Consider the following 24,211-nt stretch of genomic DNA (forward strand, 5'->3'; position numbering starts at 1 on the left):
TGGCTTTTAGGTTATTTCTATAGGCAATCACCAATCTGAAGGAAACCAATCCTCCAGCACAACCTAAACTCTGGGAAAGTCACATGGTATCTGTAATTTTCACTGTGTGCTTTTTTCAGTAATAGCATCTTCACAAATGTGTACATTATTTACATAAACAAGTTGCATAATGGAAACACATTGGTTGTACTACATTTGTCACCCTTTCTAATCTGCTTATCCTCTTTTCCTTTTTCTCTCTCTCTGTGAGCTCTATATTCTTAATCACATTCCTTATTTTTTAGCCATTCTTCTGAGATCCAAATCCTATTTTCCACCATGCCGTAATGCATTAAATACACAGATTCACAGTCTGCTAGCATTGATTCTCCTCAGAGGTGATCATATTTTCTGACACACGTGGAGTCTGGCTTTGGAGGAGTAGGTGGCATCTTTCCATACTTTACATGACAGGCCCTTTGCGCAGTCACACCGCTGGAAAATTTCCAGCCCGTGAGAACCCTTCTTGCGCTGTTTGGTACAGACTTCCCCCTGATGGAGCACTGGTTTGCATATTTTGGTCCAGAAGTGACGAGCACAGCAAAACCCTTCAATGCAGTCTGACGATCGTAGGCAGGGGTCTCCTTCATGTCCTACAGAGATGATGGCCAAAAGATATTATCATCACACTTGAGAAAAGAGTTCTACTTGTCACTCAGAAGCACATAAGATATTTGTGCTTGTACTTCCTTCCATGAAGTTATCATTACTATGGAAAGTCTTGGATTCATACCAATCGGGTGTCTCTCTAATCATGTCAATCCATTATCATTCATTTTGATTATTTGCTGTCTGCATATCAAGCTCCATGAATAGCTAGGACTTTACTTTGGCATGGTCTGCTTTTAGATATTTCCCTGATCATGTCTGTTGTTTTTTTTTTTTTTTAACTAGGTAAGTGAAAAATAAGTAAATAAAAAAAAAAGTGCTTTCAAAGTAATTAATTTGATACCTTCCTGGAAATATAAATAAACTGATTCAAGGAGAAAGCTGAAATTCTCAGGAACTCCTACAACCATGTATCAATGTCTAGCCAGCAAACAGAAACTTAAAATATAAGGTGTTTAACGCAGAGAACCAGACATACAGGTAGTGAGCGGCAAGGCTAAGAAGCACCAGAGGATGGTAAAGCAACAGAGCAGGAAACCACTTCCACATATAGGCTGGAGGGTCCGAAGGAGAAGGTCATGTCAGAATCTGGAATCTGCAATCACTAGCTATGACTAGAATCCCAACAGGCCCGCCTGGCAGGCGCTGAAGCCCCAGGGAAATACAGTTCTGCCAGAAACATCACCTGAAGTAGGCTTAGCATGTTGGCTTTTTTCTTTCCCTGCTTCTCTCCCACAGCCAAACCCACATGGCCAGAAGCCACCTGATAGGGAGCCTAGAACATGCAGTCTATAAAGAGCTGTGATACAGAGTGGAGTAGTGAAAGGGCAGACAGCCCCAAGGTCAACCAAGAACGCTTCATTAAAAACATATGGAAGAACAAATCTGGATATTTAACTCAGAAAAATGACTAAGTCAACAAAGAGCAAACACACATATCACAGTTGGGTTGCCAATAAACTTCTCTGTAATTTTGCCAGATTGTAAATATTTTAGGCTTTTTTAGGCTATGTGATCTGTCACTCCTCAATTCTGCTACATATCAGAAAAGCAAATATAAGCAATGCCTAAATGAATAGGCAAGGCTGTGTTCCAATAAAACATTATTTACAACAAAAGGCAGCAGGACAGATTTGGCTCACAGGCCATGATGTGCCAATCCTGGTCTAAAGGATTATCTGTCAGCCCAGATATAACCAATCCCCCTCTGTGATATGGACACAACTCACTAGCCATTGTCATAAGAGTTCTTCCTAGTTGCCACCAGAAAATTACACATAAGGGGTGCTTGGGTTTCTCAGTCAGTTAAGTGTCTGACTCATGATTTCTGCTCAGGTCATGATCTCATGGTTTTTGGGGCTGAGCCCCGCGTGGGGCTCTGCACTGACAGTGCAGAGCCTGCTTGGGATTCTCTCTCTCTCTCTCTCTCTCTGCCCTTCCTCCATTTTTGGGCACACGTGCATGCATTCTCTCTCTCTCTCTCTCTCTCTCTCTCTCAAAATAAACTTTAAAAAAGAAGAAAATTACACATAAAACTATATAAAAATATTAGTAAATTTGAAACTGTACTGTGACATAGATATCTGTTGGAATAACGAAGGATATTCATGTAATAACAGATGTATGTGAATTTGGTGGAATAGAAATAGGAGATTGGGTAAAGGACGTAGGTCTTCAGAGAATTATAGATAGAAGATAATTGAAGAAGAGTTGTTCATCTCCTTATCACTATCCATGTCAACAATAATATTCAGGTCTAATAGGTCAGATACTTTATAGAATACTAGCTCCTCTGGGCATGCAAATGTGGGGAAATGGTTTTGTAGTCAAGAAATATGGGGAAATAGGGGTGTTTAAAAATTTAATCAGTTTTCCTCATTGCTGGACTTCTGACAGCCTTCAATATACCAATATTTATTATATAAAGTTCTCAAAATGGGAATATGCATTATTACAAACCCTTTTATTCAAAGAAGGTCTTAACAGAGTAACGCTCCACACTTGTTAAATGTGTCCTTTAAAAATAGACATGTTTCATGCCTTTAAATTTTTACTATTAGTATTTAAGTTTAATAATTTCATGTTTTCAAATTTTACTGTTAGTGATTAGGCTTCCCAAATATTTTGATACAAGTAAGGGGAATTTTATGACCATACATAATTCCACTAGAAACCAATTATTTTTGATAAGTTGGTTTATGAATAGTATAATATGTGGTTGTGTATTGAAATAAAATTTCTGTAAAGGTGAGAAAAAGGTATAAAAGACTAGGGATTTAATCATATGACAGCAAACATTTAAAGGCAGGACTGTTTAGAAAATGGCATGATTGATCAGGGTGCTGTAGTTATTTTACTATGCATTTTCTAACTATTTAAGATCTCTTAGAAACCTGCAGGATCCTCATAATTAAGAATAAATTAAGAATTCAGTTAAAATTTTGCCAATAAAGTATCTTCCTTGTATTTTTTCTAAAATCAAAGCAATGAATTACCTATATTTTAATTTTACTTCTTTTAAAAACAAGAAAAAGTAAATGTACAACTACAGGTAGCCTACCTTTTATATGTGACATCTTAGTGTGTGGTCTTCCTAGATTCTGCCATCCCAAGTCGTGGTTTGAGTAATGACCATGGTTTCGATCTCTGTGTCGAGTGCCATCCAGAGCTGGGATGTGAGGGGTTAAGATGCTCTCAGTGACAGGGATGCAGATGCCTGGAGATGGTAGGTAAGCAGTTAGACTTCTACAATTCTATAAAGTATGGCTCCTATCTAAGTATGATGCTGATATGAGGTATGAAGCTATATTCTGTCTCTCTCTCTCTCCTCTATTGAACCATTCATTTATTTACATAGAGATTAAATTGTATTACTTAATATGAAATAATATTAAATCATTTGGTTTGAGCTAGGCTCCCTTCATTTGAATCTTGTCTCTCTCAAGACCAAGTGACTGTGGGAAAAAAATAAGAATTAAAACATTGCATTAAGTTATTGTGAATATGTGTGACGTGCTTACAATAGTGACTTAGCAAATATTAAATTAATATTAGCTATTAGTACTTTAAAAATGTCTGACCAGACAAACACCTTCAGTATCCAGTTTCCTTTGTTCAATCAACAATATAATCCTAGTTTACATTGTAAACACCCTGAATTGTATGAGGCCTTTCTTCCCTTCACCTGCCCACGGTACTTCCAATAGGACTCTGTCCAGAGGTCAGGAGCAAGTATAGGAAAAGGAGTATGATCATATTGTTTCACATGATTAAGTTTATGTTTATGATCACTGGGTATAATTATTTAATGATTTTATCATGTATTGTCTGTGATTCTTTATTTCATCATTAATGCTGAATTGTCTGCCTATAAATTCATGGAGATTGGGGGAAGTCATGCTTATGGAAAGGCTAGGGAATAGACTCCTGTGTTTCCTTTTGGAGGAACAAATCACTCCCTCCCTATAAGTGTGGTGCAGGGTGGAGCCTTTAAAAGAAGACACCTTGAATAGAAGAATTAAGGTATGATATGAATATGCAACTGGAAGAGGGACTCACCACTGTGTTGCTAAATCACAGCAGGTTCTTTGGTCTTTTGCGTATATTCACTCGTGTTTAGTGGAATAGAATATCTAGCTATTTATATACAACACTTCAACATGGCGAATCCTAGATCACCATAAATTGTACGATATACAAAGTGATCAGAGTCCAGGAAAACTAGGATTTGGGAGGTAATCCAAGTAATTGTACACATATCTAAACCATGATCCAATCCCTGCCAGTTTTGAAAGACTCCTTACATTTCAGGGGCTGGCTAAGGAGAATTTGGTCTAATTTGCTAAGCAGCTCTCACATAAAAAGAAAGAGGCCTATCAACATCGAACTAGATCTTACCATTATTACAGCGGGTACCAGGACAACACATGCCATCTCTGTGGCAGCGCTTCTTTTTTCTTCGACACACCATGCAGGCCGATGATCCTTGGTGGGGACTATGGCAGTATCTCCCAATTTCACATTCCTTATCACTGCTACAAGGGTAGGCCTGTCATAAAGTAGAACAACAACACCAAACGCAAAGTAGATTAGATCTTGTAACACTTAAAAAAACTTACTGCAACAAATCATAATGGGAAATAAATCACGTTTCTCGTCAAAGGAAACATGCCATTGTAGTAATGTTCTGAGCATAGATCCTACATAGTGACACTTTTTTGAGAACCTTATAAATACTGATTGTTGATTGTAACAAAGATAATGTTGATGCTATTCATATACTTTTGTTGACACAACTTTGGAATTGGAATTTAGATTTTGTGTTGATCAATGGAGCTTTTAAGGGTAACTTTGAGAGCTCAGAAATAGTTGTAATTGTTAAATTTTTAAAAACATTTATTTATGTTTTAGAAAGAGCGTGAGCAGGGAATGGGCAGAGAGAGGGAGACACAGAATCTGAAGCAGGATCCAGGCTCTGAGCTCTCAGCACAGAGACTGACTCTGGGCTGGAACTTAAAAAGGGTGAGATCACGACCTGAGCGGAAGTCGGATGCTCAACCGACTGAGCCACCCAGGCACCCCAGTTGTAATTGTTATACTGCCACTGATTTAAGGCATAAATAAAACAGTCAGCCTAGCTATGCTGTTTTTTATCCACAAAATTGGATGAGGGGGAAGTTAAAAAAAAACAAAAGGTTGTGCTAGAAGCTAAAACATATCTTCTGCCCAGTTATAGAACAAATATATTAAGAGGGACTCCCTACAATTCCTGCTTATGAGGACCATGGCAGAGAACCACTTCCAGAACTGTTTGAGGTTATGAGCTGCTTGGCACAAGGAAATCAAGGAGCAGGGTCCTCATTCCAAATGTGGTGATGAACAGCAGGGGAGTTCCAAATGGTCAGAGAAATAAATGCTCAACTCCAATTGCAGCATGTTCTCAAGAAACAAAAAGGCAGGCTCTTTACATACAAAAATAACCCTATGGGCTACTGCACCTTCAGTGCAGAAAGGACTCTGTTCCTACATTTCTCACCAAGGGAGGTACTTAAGCAGTGCCCCATATTATCTCCCAAAATAAAAATATAATCTCCAGTTATGTATTCCTGGCCCCTTGGAAGTTTTTGGAACACTTAAAATGTCTCTGTTTGCAGAGACTGAGTTGAGAAACAGCATTGTCACACCACACATCAAACTCCCTCATATTTTGAAGCATGTTGACAGGGAGACTTATTCGTAAGTTGTTTTTCTTTTCTTTTTTGTAGTTCTTTTCTGTTTTCAGAGTCAGGCATGGTTATTTTTTTTTGTTGAAAAATATAAAAAGTAAAAAAGAAGCCATGTAGTTGTTTTTAAGCACACATAAATGGTACAAATGTAAAACTATGGGTAAAATTTTTATGACTCTCAAATAAGTAGTGTGATTTGAGTGCTTTGCTTATGAAATGAGGTTTGATGACCCATGTCTGTGTGAATGGTCTATTTATTTTCCCTTGTCTTTCTTTCTCCCTCTCTTATACTCTCTTTCTCCCTCTGCTCTTTTCCTGCTAAGTGTGGCTACAGTCAGTCCCCACGTATTTTCTGTTTAGATCTGATTCTCTTCATTTTGGCAGAGGAAATAAATGTGAAGCTGACATGAGAGTCTGAAAACTACATGTTCTATGGGAAAAATTATAACTTCAGCATTATTACAATTTACCGTTTACCCTCAAGAGAAAATAGAAAAATCATGAATTTCAAGTTGAAACTGCTTTTGAAGGATTGAAGAGTGGCCATGCTTGATGCCTACATTATAATTGGAGCCAGATAAAGCTATAAAGTGAATTTGCATATTGTTGTCCCATTCTGGATCTCCCTCATCAGGCTTAAGAGAGAATATGAATTAAGGTAAATTCAGAGTATTAGGCCATTTTTCAAAAATCCAAGACTGATGAAAACAAAACAAATGTCACTTCCCGCCTTGCCACACTCTCTCCCCGAAGCACTTTACTCCCTTCATATTTAAACCCATTAATTTTGATTGAAATACAATTCACATGTTTCTGATTCATTTACATTTATTTCATCAAATTGTTTTGCAAGAAACATTTGATGTCTTACAAGTTTTTTTTTCCCTTCCTCAAAAATAGGACATGTTCTTTCAATGGAAATAAACATGTGCCACCTAAAACATCACGTGAAATTTACAACACAAGCAACAAATCTTCAAGGGATTCTGAATATAGAATAATATTTGATTCAATTACTAAAAAAAAAAAGTCTATATGGTAAAAAACAAGTTGTTTGTTAAAAGTAGCAGTTCATTTATGCAGAAAATTGTGGAAGGCACATCATTAACTTCCCATTCTCAGATGGTGGGAAATGGAAAATATTTGAAATGGAAAATATTTGATGCAGATGATATTGCAAAAAGTTAAATGTACAGTAGTCCTTTATTTGAATGGGGTCACAATAAAATTCTCTCAAGTTTTTCAGAGGGAAACTCAGTTGTTCTAAGAGGTAAAATATACTGGAGGATGTGTAGTTTTATTATGCATGTATATTACACCTATATATATATTATATATAAGTTGGCTTTAAATAGAAATGACAGAGGCAGAAAACTATGCGGAATTTTTTGTGATAAAAGATTATCATTAATGTGATGTTGCACTTGAAATGGAATCCCAGAACATAACATTAAGAGCAATTCTTCGACAATTAAAATAAAATTTTAGTAATTGAAATTCAAGGTTATACAGCTTCTAGTATGCTTATAAAACTGCTTGCTCCAATAAACAGCCTTCAAATATAAATGAAATTAAAAAAATGATAAGACACATTGACTGAAGCAGGCTTTTGGGAAAGCAAATAATATGGGGGCATGCCTTACCTTCTGATATCAATGTCGCCCAGCCCAGATCTCCTCAGCCATATGGTTTCCTTTGGCATAACCATTAGCAATAAAACATAGAACATGAGAAAATATGGATCTGAACCCTTAATAGCAATTCTTGTATTTTCAGCCTCATACATGATTTTTCAGTAAAGAGTTTGAAACAAGACTATTTTCATCTCAAGTATGAGGGCTCTGCAGCTTGCTATTGTTTTTTCTCCACATATCCCCCTTTAACATGTCTGGAAATGGTATCCTTGTAGGCAAGAGAGGAAGGGAGGTAGAATGAGGGAGGAAAAAAAGAGACGAAGGGAGAGAGGCGCACGGATAAAGTAGCTACAGAGGATCCTGAAGAAGTGAGGACTGTGGCAATTAATAGACCACTAAAGGGAATTACATACATTAGTGAAAGTGCCATTCAGATACTTTTCCATAGAGAAAAATCTTTATTTTCCATTTACTTTGGACTCGGAAGGCTGTTCCTGTTTCCGTTTGTTGATGGTTTTATGACAAACAAAAAATGAATTTGAGTATCTTAGTCTAAGTTTCCATTTAACAAAAACAATAATATGCCTGCCTGTTACTTATTTTTATAAATTAACAAGAAGACTGATTTTTTTTACCTCTATGGAAATTATTAATAGTGAATTTGTATGGCTCTTCATTTACTTGTCAAGCGAACGGTCTGAGGAACAGTGAAATTTGGTTGCATGATCATCCAGGAATACTTGCCTCCATGAAAAATCATTCCTGACTTAGTATCAGTCACAATGAGGAGATAGATTCGTTTGAAATTCCTAATAATAGCAGGTGATAGGCCATAAATTAAGAATGTTTGAGAGCTGTCCATGATCAGGTCAAAAAGCAAAGAAGTTTTGCCCAACCCCCTTTCCAGGCTAAAAATAGAGTGTTTTCTAGTTATTATTACAGCCAGCACCTGAACTAAAACAGAGTGAACATGTTGGGCACTGCTTGAAAATCAAGTCCATCAAAAACGAGCATTTCTTTTTAGTATGAAGGATTTTTTTTTTTACATCCATTTACTCTATGCGAATTTGGAATCATTATTTAAAATTTTAGCAATGAAGTAAAGAGAGCTTAAGTGATTTCTGCAGATAAGTCCTATGTGCTCAATAGCAGAGAATTTGGGGATTCGGGGCCTACCCTGGTTTTCAGGCCTCCCTACAAGGTGTCATGACTGAGAGCATTTACCAGTGACGGTTTAATGCACACACAGAGAAGGGGTTTTCAGTGCTGACCTATGTGCCGAATTTAGAGATTAGAAAGATAAACTTGGCCACTTCTCTCTCTAGAAGCCTCCAAATACCAACAGCATGTCCGGGTGCAGCTGTTGGAAAGACGGAATACTGGCGGACAACACAGACAATGCCGTAAACAACATTTTCTCATTTCATTCCTTGACAACGGTTTTATGTCCACTTAAATTCAAGGTAATCAGAGTTACAAGTAAAAGCCCTTCATGTGATTAATGATAATTAAATAATATTCTAATGAACGAAATAAAACGAAATGTTAATGCATCTTATTTGAACTAATTGAGCCTGTTTTTTTTTTTTCCTTTCAATTATTCTCAGAGCTGCGAGGAAAAAATACCTGTTAATTTGAGAGTAAGATTTAGGGTTGAATTTATTCTTAGTTTTCAACAGTTGTCCATCCCTTAAAACATGTAAATGCAACAATGACATCATCAAATCCCTACGAATAATGAAATGAAAAAAAGTATCTAGGTATCTCAGCAGCACTGGCTATCGAACAGACCTTTGGCCACAACTGAAACCTTAGTTTAACTCCCAAGTTTTCAAAATACTGACATTGTTCCTGTTTAATGATGGGTAGGAAAAAAAAGGAAGGGAGAAACATCACATAGTGTTCATGTGGGATGGCCACCCATCCGGATTCTTGCAAGACCGCCCCAGTTTTGTTGTTGTTGTTTTAATCGGGACAATCCTTTGTCCCCGCAAGCACTGTTTGTAACAATCGGAAGTTTTCTGGAGCCAGAAAAACATCATCAGCTGGGCGGGAAGAAGAAAGCCTGCAGGGGGACGACCCAGCTGTGGGAATGAAAAACATTTGGGGCGAGTGCATAGAAGGAGGTAGCAGCAAAGGGCTGGGGACTAGAAGGTCTGGGGTCTCAAAGGGAACTTAGCAGAAGGTTGGCAATTAACATTTGGGAAACCAGATCCGACTGGCTCCCCACCCCCAACTCAGTTCTTAGAGAAAAGATAATTTCCCTTGCCTAACATTCCATATGATAGCTCTCTGTTTCAATGAATATACAAGCTTTGCTACCGTTTAAGGTGGTAATTTCAAAATCAAACCTTAAAATTGCAGCTTCGGGAGATGCAGGGACATAGAACTCAAGCTGGCTAATGTGCACTCGCATGGTGCATGCCAAAGGCAGTGCAATCGGATCTTTTCCTTTGTCCACAATTACCTCTAGGGGATAAGGGTGTATCTTTGAGGATTCCTGAACATAAGGCCAGGAGGACTGAGCTATATTAAATTGGAGGGGAAAAGTTCAGAAATTTCATGATGTTCTGGATGTGTGCCATAGGTTCATTAAGGCAGCTGTTTGGGTATTCATTCAATATTCAATAGTTGTTTGTTTAGCATTTATTTATTGAACACCAGCTACAATCCAGACACAACTAGTTCTGTGATCTACAAATGTTCTGCCTGCACTATCCATAAAACAATTTTGAAAACTATGTATCCTCTCATGTGCGTAACACGTAAAATTTTTCAGCACAAGTTTAGCTAGCTTTATTAATGTGACATATAATGCTAAATATTTTATAAGATGAAATTCACAGTAATGGTTAGTTTTAGAAAACATTCAGTTAAATTTTGAAATATACAAGTCATCACAACTATTTTGGATGTTCTGTATCCATGATTTTCCAACCACGGTGAAGCTTCACTTTTAAAGAATTAATGACAAGATAAGGAGAGATGTGTTTAGGATGCCTAATCAACCACTAAGAACATCGTTGTTAAGCCAATACTCCAAATTCTACTTTCATCTGTCATCCATAAAAGGTTTTATACTGCTGGTTAATGCAGTATATCAAGATTTGGAATGCATGACGATTTTGCCTTTCTTTCCACATAAAATGGCAAAAGACTTATTGTAAACACAGGCACATTCCCAGACAATTGTAAGGAAAAAAAAAATCATGCAAGTTAAGGATATGGAAATCAATTCCCTTAAAACAATTCATGCTGTGCACACTGTGGAAAACCTTTGGGTACCTCTTCCACATATTCATTTTAAGGCTGGGATTGTTAGATATTTGGTTTTGACATAGAAGTGCAGAGCTGAGAGACTTCTGCTAATGCCTCCTGGATTATAAATTAGGAATGATGGATTTCTGCCAGTGGTCCATTAACTTCCCCAATATGTTCAGAAAAATCTCACTTAAATCCTAAGAAACAATAATTCTATGAAATCAAGGCAAAGTCCTCTCTAAGTTGGGTTGTTCCACCCTGTTCTCTGTATATCATTAAGCAGAGGAGATAGCAGGGAGTTCTCTACTTGGAACACAGACCACATGTTCAACTGTAACATGTTCATTGCTACTATTGATCAGGAGACAGGTGGGCAAAGCTAACCCTTTCCATAGGGTCTCAGCACTTAGAGAAATCTAAACCTTGTAGTCTACCTGATTTTCCTTTTGCCTGTTTTTGACCCATTTTCCTCTCATTTGGAACAGATAGGACGAAAACACTGGCATGCTCAGAAAGCAGCATCTCAGGAGTGCTTTTGCAGCAATGGTTGGAGCCCTTTATACTCCTTATATCATTATAAAGCCCTTTGTAGTTCTGTGATTGGTGGAGTATAATTGTTCTAACCAAAACAGAGGAAGAAACTACACAATTTCAAGTTTTCTTCCAAATCCAGGATTGAAGGCCTACAATATAAAATTTTCCATGTAGCCTCACATATTTTTCTGACCTCATGACCTTCAGAAAGGTAACATGGTAGGAAGAATTTTGGGGTCCTACTACAGTTTGAATTATGCCCCCACGATTGATTGTTATAAGTCACTTAACTGAGAACAGTCTCAGTTCTCTCCTCAATAAGGCAGATAGCATTTCTACCTTCAGCAGCATTTCCCTACTTACCAAATCTTTAAAATCTCACAGGGTTTCTTTAAAAACAAATTGTTCACAGACTCCTCATAGAGATTCTAATTTTGTGAATTGGATACGGTCCAGGAACCTGTATCATTAATAAATTCTGTCCTGGTAATCATAGATACAGTAAGATAGGGAAACATTTCTCTATAGACTTGTTACAAAGATTAAGGATGCTTCTTGCATATATATCATGGAGAAAATGTCTGGTCTCTATGAGATATGGACTCAATATTATCTCTGATAGACAGGGGTCTAAGCGGGGAATTGGTTCCCCGACATCACCATGAGTCTAAGTAAGAGATTCGCCGACAACAGCTACTTCCAGGCAGGTTCACCTTTACTCCTACTGCTGAGCCACTGTGCTTCGGGGTAGGCTTGAGAATTTCAGAGACTACATGAAAAAATAAAGTAACACATAACAAACATACCAGTGCACTTGGGGAGATACACAGTGTAGACTCAGAGCTATCAACACACCCGCTGTAGCTGGACTGTTTCATATCCTCATGTGGTGTGCACCTGTGTCTTGTTGGCAAGACACAGCTTTGCAGTTTTCTTTGGATCTCGTATCCCGTGGGTCTTTACAAAACAACTACTTTTTCTCCCCGTATCAAGTATGATAAATAGATGGATGTGTGTTCTCATTATTTCCTATTTCTGGTAGGGTATCAAATTTCCCTGTCCAGTGAAAAATCACATTCAAACTTCAAATATTGAAGTCCAGGTAGGTATGAAAACTTAACATACTTTCTTTAGGATTATAGAGTAAGTAAATGTTGGTAAATATTTCTGAGCCTGAATGTAAACGCTTGTGAATTTTAAATATTATATGGGGGCGCCTGGGTGGCTCAGTTCGTTGAGCGTCCGACTTCGGCTCAGGTCATGATCTCATGGCCCGTGAGTTTGAGCCCTGCGTCCGGCTCTGTGCTGACAGCTCAGAGCCTGGAGCCTGCTTTGGATTCTGTGTCTCCCTCTCTCTCTGCCCCTAACCCACTTGCATTCTGTCTCTGTCTCTCTCAAAAATAAATAAATATTAAAAAATATTTAAATGTTACATTAGTTGGAGACATTTTTCATTTCTAAAATCATGGTTTATGAATGACGATAAAGAAATCCAGTGAAGATATATATTAATCTGTGTGTACAGGTTTCTGTGTGTGCATAAGTTATAAATTGCATTTTTTCAGGAAGTACATCCAAGAAAAGTATAGCAGAATTTACCCATGGAAGGTTGGACAGAATTACTGAGAACTGAGAAGAGGAAAATTTTAGTTTCCATGTAAACTCTTTTAAAAATTTTCTAATTTGCACGTGGTGTATTATCTATTAAAATTAATACAGTTGTTAAAGGAACTAATTTTAAGAGCTTCAATGTGAAGTTTCTTTTTCCTTGCTAATTTATGCCTCCTAGCTCTTGTATTAGGAAGTCTTGGAAGAGCTTGGGTTTCCTAGAGTCAGGATTTCTTGCGAGAGTATCAAGAATCCAAGCTGAAGTTTCTTGATTAAAATTTTTCTGTTTTTATTGGTGTGACCTTATTAGCAGAGTCAGATCATTAATACATTTAGATTATATACACATACAAATAATCCATCGTCCCAACAATTCCTTGAGGTGATGTTTATAGTATTGTTCATTTAGTATAGAACATGCAAACTTTACATTTCTCTGGTATCATTTCTCTTCCCCGCAGTCTATTCTGATTATGAGGAAACAGTTGATGAAAGCCAATAGAACTGAAAAGTTTGTTCTTTTACGGCTGGGAAGATGGGAAAAAAATCACAGCATATAATCCTCAATATTTGTTTGCAGTGAAAAGACCCAATTTCTATGTAAGAGCCACTTTAGGCTCTGTATAAATATTGATTAAAAATACAAAATATTACCATTCAAATTTAGAGTCACGAGCAAGAAGGCAGGCCTGCGTTCTATCCCTCCAGGTGTGCTGGGAGGAGAAGCAATGACTTGAGAAGAAACAGGGCCCCATGTGATTCCCCAAATGGTTGGAGCAAGGGGTTTACTTAATTGTTACAGACACAAATATTGAATTGACTAAAAACCTTTGGATTAAAAAAGTAGGATGCAGAGGTGGTTGACAATTCTAACAAGAATTCTGCCGAAATAACTCCTCTATTTCTACCTCTGCCATTTGGAAGAAAATAAAAAGTAAGTGTATGAAGAATCCTGGACTAGAATCATTATGACATTACACACTACTGACATACGGAGGGACTAAAGTTCAAGTTACATGTGCAGCAGGGGGACGGACTTTAACTCCTGGGCTTTGGATAAGCCAACATGTCTGTTACTGAAGTGAAAGGAATAGAAGTCATTTAATCTATTATTTTGCCATCCTTATTCTTTCCTATTTCCCAGCTTGACTCCTTCCCTAGCCACCCAAGCCAATATTTATATAGCCTGTAAAACAGGTTAGGAATCTGTGCCCCACACCCCAGCTTCATTTTTATTTTTATGGAATGTTCAGTTGATGGGACAGTTCTCACACACAAATTCATGCAAGGAGCACTCAAAATACACTCATACTGTCATTTCTGGGTTCCAAAGATCAGGACAAACTATATTGAAGACAGTTTGAACTCATTCTCAGAGTCTCTGATGTAACAAAAGGGTTAAAGCATCAGGGTAGAATAGTTGCCTGACTTCCTAATGGATGAAATTACAATAGCTAAGGCTACTCATTCATTTCAAACATTTGCAAGATGATTGGGTTCAAAAGCCCCAGCTTGGAGAGTGTTTTTGTTTTTAGTGTCTGATAATAGCAATTATATGACCACATGTTGTTTATTAAAATAGAATAATTTTCCAAAAAACAATCGATATCTTGATACACACGTGGTCTTACTTACCAGGCTTTCTACTCCCCTGAACCAATTTAAATTCTTATTGTGTGGAAGAAAGAAGAGGACAGCAAGGACAGCTGGTCAGCAAGGACAACGCAAACTTATGTCGAGCAAACAGCATGGCATAAAGACATCACTCATTGACTTACAATCTATTTTTATCAAAAAATTCTATTTAAATGCTTTGTTAGAAGATTGGACAAGGAGGAGATTATAAGCCAAAGGACAGATTCTTTGGTTTGTGTGACCCTCCTGTTCAAATCTCAGCCTCAGAAATTTGGTACATCTTGTGATGAAATACTCAATGTGTTAGTAATCCCAAAGAAAACACATTGAAGACGTTGGTCCCCCACGCCACCCACATCCCATTCATCTGCTTTGGTGTGGCAACCAGCACATTCTCAATAGTGCAAGAGAGGTCAGATGATTTGTTACTAGATGAAACAAATGAAATCATGTCTCTGGGCTTAAGTCACTTCCCCTCCATCCCTTGGTCCTTCCAGCCTGTGCAAAGAGTATGCTCCTCTGTATTTCTGCTGCTTCCTTTGTTGGCCTTTGTTCATTACTAGAATCACAGATGTACTGGCATTGGACTCTTTTTAACACCTCTGAGTCTGGCTTCACATTCCAGCAGACTTGTAGAAAATATGGGGCATTAAAGTGTGAGATGGGGAGGGAGGGTGGGAAAGAGAAGTGGAATGCAACTAGGAAAACAAGGACCCTTCACCCCACCTGCCCTGAGGTCTGGAGTAGAGCTGTCCTTCCTCAGACAACCCCACTGCTATGTTGGTTAATCAAAAGTCTAGGCAAACAAATCAAATGAAATTCATTAGCCAAATGGCTAATAGAGTTTTTGTATAACTTTGCTAGGAAATGCTATCTGAAATCTGTCCTGTTTGGTTTTGTTTGTTTTAACTTAAGACAGCTGTGTCACAGTAAAGATGACCAGAACACATTTTTGTTCTCAGCATTACACATGATCCCAATCTACCTCCCCAGCATTTGCATTACACATGCCAGTTCTTTGGGGCTACTTGCACATCCTTTAGCCACACTCCCTCATGACTAGGCATTTGTACATATTCTTCTACCAAGAATACCATTCCTCCATTTACTTCCTCATCAGGATAAGTCCAACTCACCATTCAGAGATTATATCAAGTGACTTTATTTGGGGGAACCTTCTGGGTTGGCTCCTCACGTCCAGCTGATTCGGACGTCCCATGTCACCTGCACCCTGTTAATACTTCATGCTTATTTGTTCCATGATATAGAGTGTGCTGTCTTAAAGTCTTCCTCTGCCTTCTTTATACTTTTTGATTACAGAAACCATTTTTCATCTCTGTATCCCCAGTGGTCACATCATGCCTGGAATAACAGCATTCCACATTTTGTCCAGTAATGAATTAATGAACAAAGTTTTGTCGTAACAGTGTCTGCAAATCTGTACAATGAATTGACAAAATTGCTCACATAAGTACCCATGAGAAGATGGTAAAACAAAAGAAAAATGAAAGAAAGAAAAGAAAAGAAAAAGAACTTAGAAATTAAACTGATTTTTTATATATTTTGAAATAGATTTTTAAAACTTAGCTAAGTTCTACATAAATCAGTAAAACCTACAACTATATAGCTAAGGACATCTTATATGTTTAAGAAGAAAGGAGATTGGTTGGTGAGTAATTTTTCAACCAGCAACTTGGCTTCAAGAGTTTCATTTTGAGCCTCAGATTCACATTTTCAAGTACTCTCATCAATTCCTTTTGCATTACATTCCTATAGCTGATGATATTTTTCACATGTAAATTACCTAAAGTGAAAAGTAGGCTCTTTCATTTCTAAGTGGTATCAATGTCTCTGCCAGAGCAATAATGCCATCCTAGAGGCCATTCACAGCAATGACTCTGGATTTCACCTCTTCCCTAACTGTCCTCAGGGAATTGTTTAAGCCTATTGGTGGATTAGAAACTATGACTCTAAGTACTTCTGAGGATCATACGAAGCTGGTGACACTCCACCCTACGTACTTTATTCTAACTTTTCTTTGCCTTTATCTCTCAATATTTTTCTCATTGATGGATCATACCTGATAGTGTTCCTAGTTAACCACCACCACTATGAGGTATTATTGCAAAGATGCAAGAAGGTGAGTAGTTTACGATGGCTTCCTTTCAACGTCTTGGAGGCACATAGATGGAATGCTAAGGGGATTCAGTTTCCTGGTACACCTTAGTCACAGAAAAATAGCAACCAGTACCTAACAACTAAAGTGATTTTTTTCCAAATGTGTGTCTCATGGAATGCCACATCAATGCATTTAGGGGCTTCTGACTTGTTTATGATCCTAATGAAATTGAGCTAAACAAGGTTCTCACCAGCCATGTTAAATTAGTTAAATATCATTGGAATGTCCATTTTTATAAGAAAATGTGGACAGTGCTTCTAGATTTTGAACCAAATTTATTTCAAATCCTATCTATATTTCTGTATAAACCAATTCAACTCTTCTCATTATGCCCACACATCAGAATTTTAGAGACACCCATATACTTTTCAGACCCATCTCCCAAGTTTAAAAACTTAAAGAAATTTACAAAGGACTTTATTCAGCCTAAGATAGGTTCATATTTGTATTTGTAGAACAATGAGATGGGCCTATAGCCTGGGCAAAGAGGCAAGAAATAAGATCTCTACCTTCTAGGTCAAATTTTTTTAAGTTAGATGTTTGCTACATGTTTTGAGTCCAGGCAGGGATGTTACTGTGTGTTTGAAAAAGTTGGGTCTCTATAAGACTCCTGTACACTTTAGCTTCACAGTCTAGAGACTAGAGTGATTGGATCCCCTTGTTCTGTATGAAGAGGACACAGCTACACCTGGGCACAGCAGGTATCAGACAGGATGGATTACGGTCTGACTCTAACATTTCCTGGGTTTAAATGAGATCACCAGAACTTCATTCACACATGCAAGTCAAGTTGTTTCCACATTAACATTGGATGAAGTGATTTTTATTACCAAACCCAGCACTAGCCAGGCTCTTTTTTGAGGATAGATCAAAAGCACAAGGATCTGGTCATGTGCTGCTTTTCATCTCCCTTCCTTGAGCACAGCACTGCCTAATACACACTGATCAAATTCTGCCTGGGATTTTAAACAGGATGGTCTGGAAAAGCCAAGAATAAGCTCTTGAAATAAGACTGCTCATCCCATAGTAATGAGAATTGGAGCTGTACTTGTGCAAATGGAACATTGAAAACTGTTTACAACTTGAAAATGATGATTCCAAGAAACATTAGAATACCTTTCTTATAGAGAGACATTAAATAACTAACAGCAAATCTGCTAAGAAGTCCAGTTCTGCTTTCTGGGAACGTTCCAAAAAGAAATCACAGAGCTTTAAAACACAGCTTCACAGAATGAATCAGTTAAAAGAGTAATCAGCCAGTTACTGATTATATAATAATAATTAATATTAATATTTAACACTAACTGTACTTATAGCTGTCTGTCTTCAAAGTAGGAAACTCCTTAAGTATTAACAAATTAACTCCCTCTGTCACAACTGCCAACATATGTTTACACAGCTCTAGGGAGACTTTTATTTAACATCCATGTGTTCTCATCTGGTAATATCTGCAGGGGGAATCTTTCCACTGATAGATAAACATATATGGATGTACAGAGATGGGATAATAATACACACCCATGTCCTGCTGTCTGGCTGGTTTACTGCTGAGTCCCCAACCAATACCCAATCAAAAGCAAAAATGTGTTTCCAGTGATAGAGCAGTATGGTTTTCATTGAGGACAGACTCTGCCGAAAATAATACAAAAATTGTCTGGGAATTTGGGTGCATAACCTGGGTGTGGTGAGGATGAGCTTTTCACATTTCTCACTAGAGTTCAGTAACTCTCCACATAACCTCAGCCGAGCCGTGGATCCTTAAATTCACCATCTCACCAGCCAAAAGGACTCCTCCTGCTAACAGATGCCACAGTTGCTATAGCTTCTCTACAAAATGCACACATTTTCATGAGACCCTGAAAATAACAGGCTCATGGAAACTACAGATATTTTGCAGATGTGCCTTTTACAAAAATGATTTCACAATTTGCCTAGGTACTTTATCGATATGTCACTTTACAAACCAATGAAGACCAAAGGCTGGTCTTCATTACAGATTGCAAATTTTGATGGTAATCACTTCCGCTTGGTAATTTCCAAAATTGTAAGCATTCAAGAATTCTACATACTGGATAGTTAATGATTTTAAGGAAGTGTTGTTAACCCTTAGTTTTAATAACAGTATTGCACTTTTTTTAAAAAGTTCTTTTCTCTTAAAGAAAACTGAAATATTTGTGGATAAAATAATCTGGATGTATAGGATTTATTTTAAATTGTGCTGCAGAAAGTGGGGGTGAGTAGGGCAGTGTGCATGAAGCAAGATTAGGTGTGAGTTAAAAACTATCAAAGCTACAGGATGGGCATGTGGGGGTTCACTCCTACTATTCTCTCTGCTTTTGTCTACGCTTGAAATTTCCAGCAGGAAGAAACTAAAGAACTCCTGAGACATAGGCAAACTCTAATATTTAAGGAGAGCCAACTCCAGACACGATCTGAAATCACTTGGTTCCATACGCAGAGCACAGGCAGCATCCCGACAACGTGGAGTCAAAATTCTCTCCTTCTTCTGACTCCATCCTCACCTTGGAGAGGCTGCAAAAGCAACTTCTGATTAGGCTACATCAGGCTGACAAGACCTCTGGTAGTGATTAAACTGGACCTTCCCCAAGCTGGATTATTCACAGTTTACTAAGTGAAGGTGGTGGTGCATTCATTGTATTCATGAATTAGCGCTCCAGCCTCTGATGCTCCAATCTCTAGAATGAAAATTATCCCAGGAATACACCCACCCCACAGGAAAACACCCACCCCAGGCCATTGCCATCCATTGACTGTTACTGATGGGCTGCTCGTGTAGACATCTTAGGGGTGGTAGAGATGCACAAGATATGGTCCCTGCCCTTAAGAGAATCACACAGGGCAGAAACGAGACATTCCTTGTATGGGTAGTCGCACGCACATGGTCAATGATATACTTAGTCTCAGCCCATTTTTTTCAGGGGGCACATAGGCACCCCATTGTCTTCGAAAAGGCAAACAACAGGAAAGAACTGATATCAGACTGAGTGGAAATTTTCTAAGTACCTGGAGTTTCTTAGTTTTTTGTTTTTGGTTTTGATCTTGGAATAACTGGTGGTATATGTGTGACCCAGAGGTGAAGGATTTTATCTATTGATACCAACTACATCAGCTGCAGCTGGTGTTCCCCTCCGCCCATCCCCGTTTCATCCCAGGACAGCTGCTTGAGAGGGAAAGATAAAATGTTTTCTTTAAAATGCCACGTTATTTGGCAACACTTGCGAAATGTCTGTCTAATTGAAATGACAGGGCTCTCTGTTTTTCAGGAAAAATAAAAGTAGCTAAGAATAGTTACTCTCTGAATAGCCTTCCCACAAACTCACATCTGTAAGGCACCTTCTGACTGGCAAAGAGCCTTCAGACACATTCTCTCATCAGCAAGGGAGATGAGGTGGGTAGGCGGTTTTTAAAAATAAAATTGACCATCAAAAAATGAATAATTCAGTACCATTTTACTACATTCATAGTGCTGAGCAAGCACTCCCTCTTTCTAGTTCCAAAACATTTCCATCACTTCAGCCCTCCCATGCAATACCCCTTTAAGCAGGTTGGGTAGGCATCACTACGTTTCAGTTCTACAAGGGAGGAAGCTTTCCTGGGGAGGAAGCTTGCTGCTCGGTGACCAGCAGATAGTAAGTGCCAGATCCAGAAATAGAACCGCTTAAAAATTACCACGTAGGTTAGACTCTTAATTCCTTGCTGAAAATCAGCCCTTTTTTAACTAGCTAAGCTTATTATCTCTCCCAGCAGGCCTGAGAAACTGAAAACTGTGTAAAGTTTGTACTTCCAGAATGCCAGAGGGAGAGGTATCTCCTATCATGAGTCTGACACGCAGACAGAGTAGTCAATGTTGAATGAATTAGTGTACATATCAAAAGTAAGAGGGCTTCTTTTAGTATTACTTGAGACACTTCTAGATACAGGGCTGGGAAGCAAACCTCCATTATTGACATTATGGACAGAGCTTTACGCATAGGTTAATTCTTACCCAACTCAGGTTTCATGCCAATGTCATAGTCCAACTGCACGAAAAGGTCTTAAAAGCACTGATTAGGGCACCCCCTCCTCTCCTGGCTCTGCATGAGCTGATGCCAGTGTTTTAGCATCAACCCCAAACCACTTTCTTTGCCCTCCCCTCCCCCATGTGGGTACATGTGTACAGATGACAACTTGCAATATAGCCAAAGTATATTCCAACATCTGCCTACCAGATCTGTTCACTCTCTCTCCTGGTCACTTAGCTTGAGGTTGGGTGAGGAGGGGCATTGCAGGAGAGTAAACGGTAGAGCTGACAAGGTCTTGTTTCTAAAGTGCTGGGATCCTTTAATCTTCTTTCTTCCTTTGATGTCTGAGATTTCCCTCTTTATGCAGTGACACTGGGACTAAATGAAACACCAGGAAACCATTTGCCAGTAAAGGGTGTGTGTTACAAACACCTGCAGAGCCTATGGTACCAGGTGACTTGAATTACCCACACATTTCTAGATCTCTGCTCTGTGGGTGGGTGGCTATTTTGACTCTTTTACTCTGGGGACAAAGATGACAGCTCTGGTCACACTGTTATGACTTCTATTTATTTTCTCCCATACATCAAATAATAGCACAAACAATTGGGAAACAGAGGGAGGTAGCTGTGATGAATAAAAAAGCAGTTTCTTAAAAACACATAGAATCTTTGTACAGATGGTTCTTTTTTTTTTTGGTTCAAACAAGAGATAATAACATTTTGTGGTCAGGAGACTAAATTCTGGGTTCAAGTCCTGACTACCGTCAGTTAGCAGGTAGACTTTGTACATATCATTGTGGTCTTCTGGTTTTTCATCTGTAGAACAAAGGAAATCACCTAAAAAAATGTTTGACTTTGTTTTTTGTTTTTAACAGGCTATCTGTTGCAACTATCAAAAAACCTCCCAATTTCCCAGGGGTGATTTGTCATTAATCTGCTTTTTTTGCATTACAGAAATAATACACTTCCTTTTATTGTTCATTTGCACCTAGTGAAACAAACTAGATATCTACACAGAACATTTGATAAATATGAAATGGCATCACTGTTAACACAGCCTGGCATTACAAAAAAAACTCTAATAATGGCTAATACTTACTGAAAGTTTACTATGTACAACTCTCCGTGTTAAATGCTTTACAAGCAATAACGTGTGTGAGGCTCCTGCACAGTATACAACATGTCTTGAATTGCAAAACTTTAACAACGCAATTGCAAATTGGAATGTCAAAAAAAAAAAAAAAGTCCCAGCAGATACATATGTTTTGTGAAAACCCACATAGGTAGGTAGGAATGATTCTCCAGATCTTCAAAAAATGTTACAAATGGGACTCTGTTTCTTTTGCACAGCAATCTTTCCCATCTCGGTAAATGGCAAGTTTATGGTGGCAGTTGTCAGGCTGAAAACTTTGGAGCTCTCCTGGACTCCTGTCTCTCAGTCCTAACTTCAAATCCATCAGCAAATCCAGTCAGCTCTATCTTCAAAGCGTTTTTAGAATCCAACCCCTTCTCACCATCTGCACTGCTGCTGCGCTGTGCTCCAAGCCTCATCCTTGCCCTCCATCCCAGGATTCTCTTACACCATTGTATTCTCAATATGGCAGCCCAAGTGGGCCTATTGAAATGGAAGTCGGATCCCATCAGTTACTGGCTAAAACCGTCCATCTCATTGGGCACAAAAGTCAGAGCCCCTTCTGTTTGACGTGAGCTAGCCCTTCTTACTACTTTCTTACTACTTCTTTCTCCTTTCTTCCTTCATCTAACTACTCACTTACTTACTTCTTACTACTTTTTTTACTACTCACCCGTTGGCTTACCCTGCTACAGCTACACGGGTCTCCTTGCGATTATTCCTACACACCAGATATCCTCTAACTCCGGGCCCAGCACTGGCTCTTTTCTTTGCCTGGAAGGCTCTTCCCCAGAAGCCACATGGCTGACACCTTCTTGTCCTTCGATCTTTGCTCAATGTCACCTTATTATTGAGGCCTCCCTGACACCCCACGTCACCGGTCCCTTGCTTCCTTCACTACTTTATTTCTCCCTATTTATAGTATTTCTTACCATCTTACATGCTATATAGTTTTAATGTTTACTTATTTAGCATCTCTCCCCTCACTGAAATATAAGCATGATGAAGGCAGGGATATTTTTATTTTGTTTTGTTTATGACTGCATCTCCAACATCTAGAACTATGTCTGGCATAGGACAGATGCTTAATAAACGAATGAATGGATATATTTTATAAACATAGTGTTGCACACCTAGCATTAAAAAGGTCCTTTTCCTCCCTACCTGTCTTTATTTTAGGCTACAAAGACTCTCCCTCTTCCAGTTGTTTTTTCTTTCTCTTGTAAAACTTTGCCCCACTACCAGAAAAATTGTTTTCCTGAGTCTGACTGGTGAAAGTTTTGTTAAAAGGAGATAATGTTATTTGTATTTCTTCCCACCTACTAGTAACTTTTCTTTCCCTTGAGAAAAGTCTTTTATGAAAAACCAAATCTCTAACTACTCTTTCTCCCTTTCATTGGTAGATTTCTTGAAAGAGTAGTTTGTACATACAGTCTCCTCTTTCTGGCCACTAATTCATTCTTTAATTCATCATTTAACCTGAAACCTGATGCTACCAATGTGCAGACACTCATCAGTCCTGGGTATACTCACCCTCTAAGAGCTTAATTCAAGGTATCACTTTCTACTCTTTCTGCAGGACAGGATTATCCATAAAGGACAATGGCTTCTATAGCCCACATCATCCTGGTTCTTCACCTTGTCTTAAATGAGTCCTCTCCATTCTCTCATCCAACATGGTAATTCTAAACAGCTCTGGTCTCAGATTTTAAATTTTCTTATAGAATCTTTCACTCCAGAACCCTAGTCACATCTATGGCTTTGATTGTCTGGTGGAGATGGCATTCTAAACGATGATGACTAAAACTTGTCCTTGCAACTCCAGACATTTCCCTTCAGTGCCTAACATTTTCTAGATCTCTTTTGGCACCCTATGTGTGTCTTTACATATAAGCTCACTAAAATTCAATCAGTACAGTTTCTTAGTCATGACTTTCCTATTTCTCCTTAAACATCCTCCAAAAAGGCAAAAGGAGTGGCTCAAAAATTTAAAAGAAAACCAATGAAACCTGTGACTGAGAGAGTGTGAGATGAGACCATAGAGAGAAGGAAGGGAAGTAGTGTTCAGAGCATTCTTTTTTTTTTTTAATTTTTTTTTTTCAACGTCCATCCATTTTTGGGACAGAGAGAGACAGAGCATGAACGGGGGAGGGGCAGAGAGAGAGGGAGACACAAAATCGGAAACAGGCTCCAGGCTCTGAGCCATCAGCCCAGAGCCTGACGCGGGGCTCGAACTCCCGGACCGTGAGATCGTGACCTGGCTGAAGTCGGACGCTTAACCGACTGCGCCACCCAGGCGCCCCCAGAGCATTCTTAATAATAAAGTTAAAC

At 38.5% G+C, this 24,211-nt stretch overlaps 1 protein-coding gene across 1 annotated transcript in view; it reads right to left on the reverse strand.

Annotated features, from left to right (window-relative positions):
* Positions 1-381: 381 nt before the first annotated feature.
* DKK2 (dickkopf WNT signaling pathway inhibitor 2) overlaps positions 382-24,211 on the reverse strand; it is a 99,980-nt gene continuing 76,150 nt past the window's right edge. The window contains exons 2-4 of the mRNA XM_047090535.1: positions 4,546-4,696; positions 3,209-3,364; positions 382-632 (exon numbers count right to left, since the gene is read on the reverse strand). Coding sequence (XP_046946491.1) covers positions 382-632; positions 3,209-3,364; positions 4,546-4,696 — 558 coding nt within the window. The remainder of the gene's footprint in view (positions 633-3,208; positions 3,365-4,545; positions 4,697-24,211) is intronic.

This window comes from Lynx rufus, unplaced genomic scaffold, assembly GCF_022079265.1.
Source record: "Lynx rufus isolate CCGP_SWC_20201006 ecotype Redwood Valley unplaced genomic scaffold, mLynRuf1.p SCAF_3, whole genome shotgun sequence".
Taxonomy (NCBI): domain Eukaryota; kingdom Metazoa; phylum Chordata; class Mammalia; order Carnivora; family Felidae; genus Lynx; species Lynx rufus.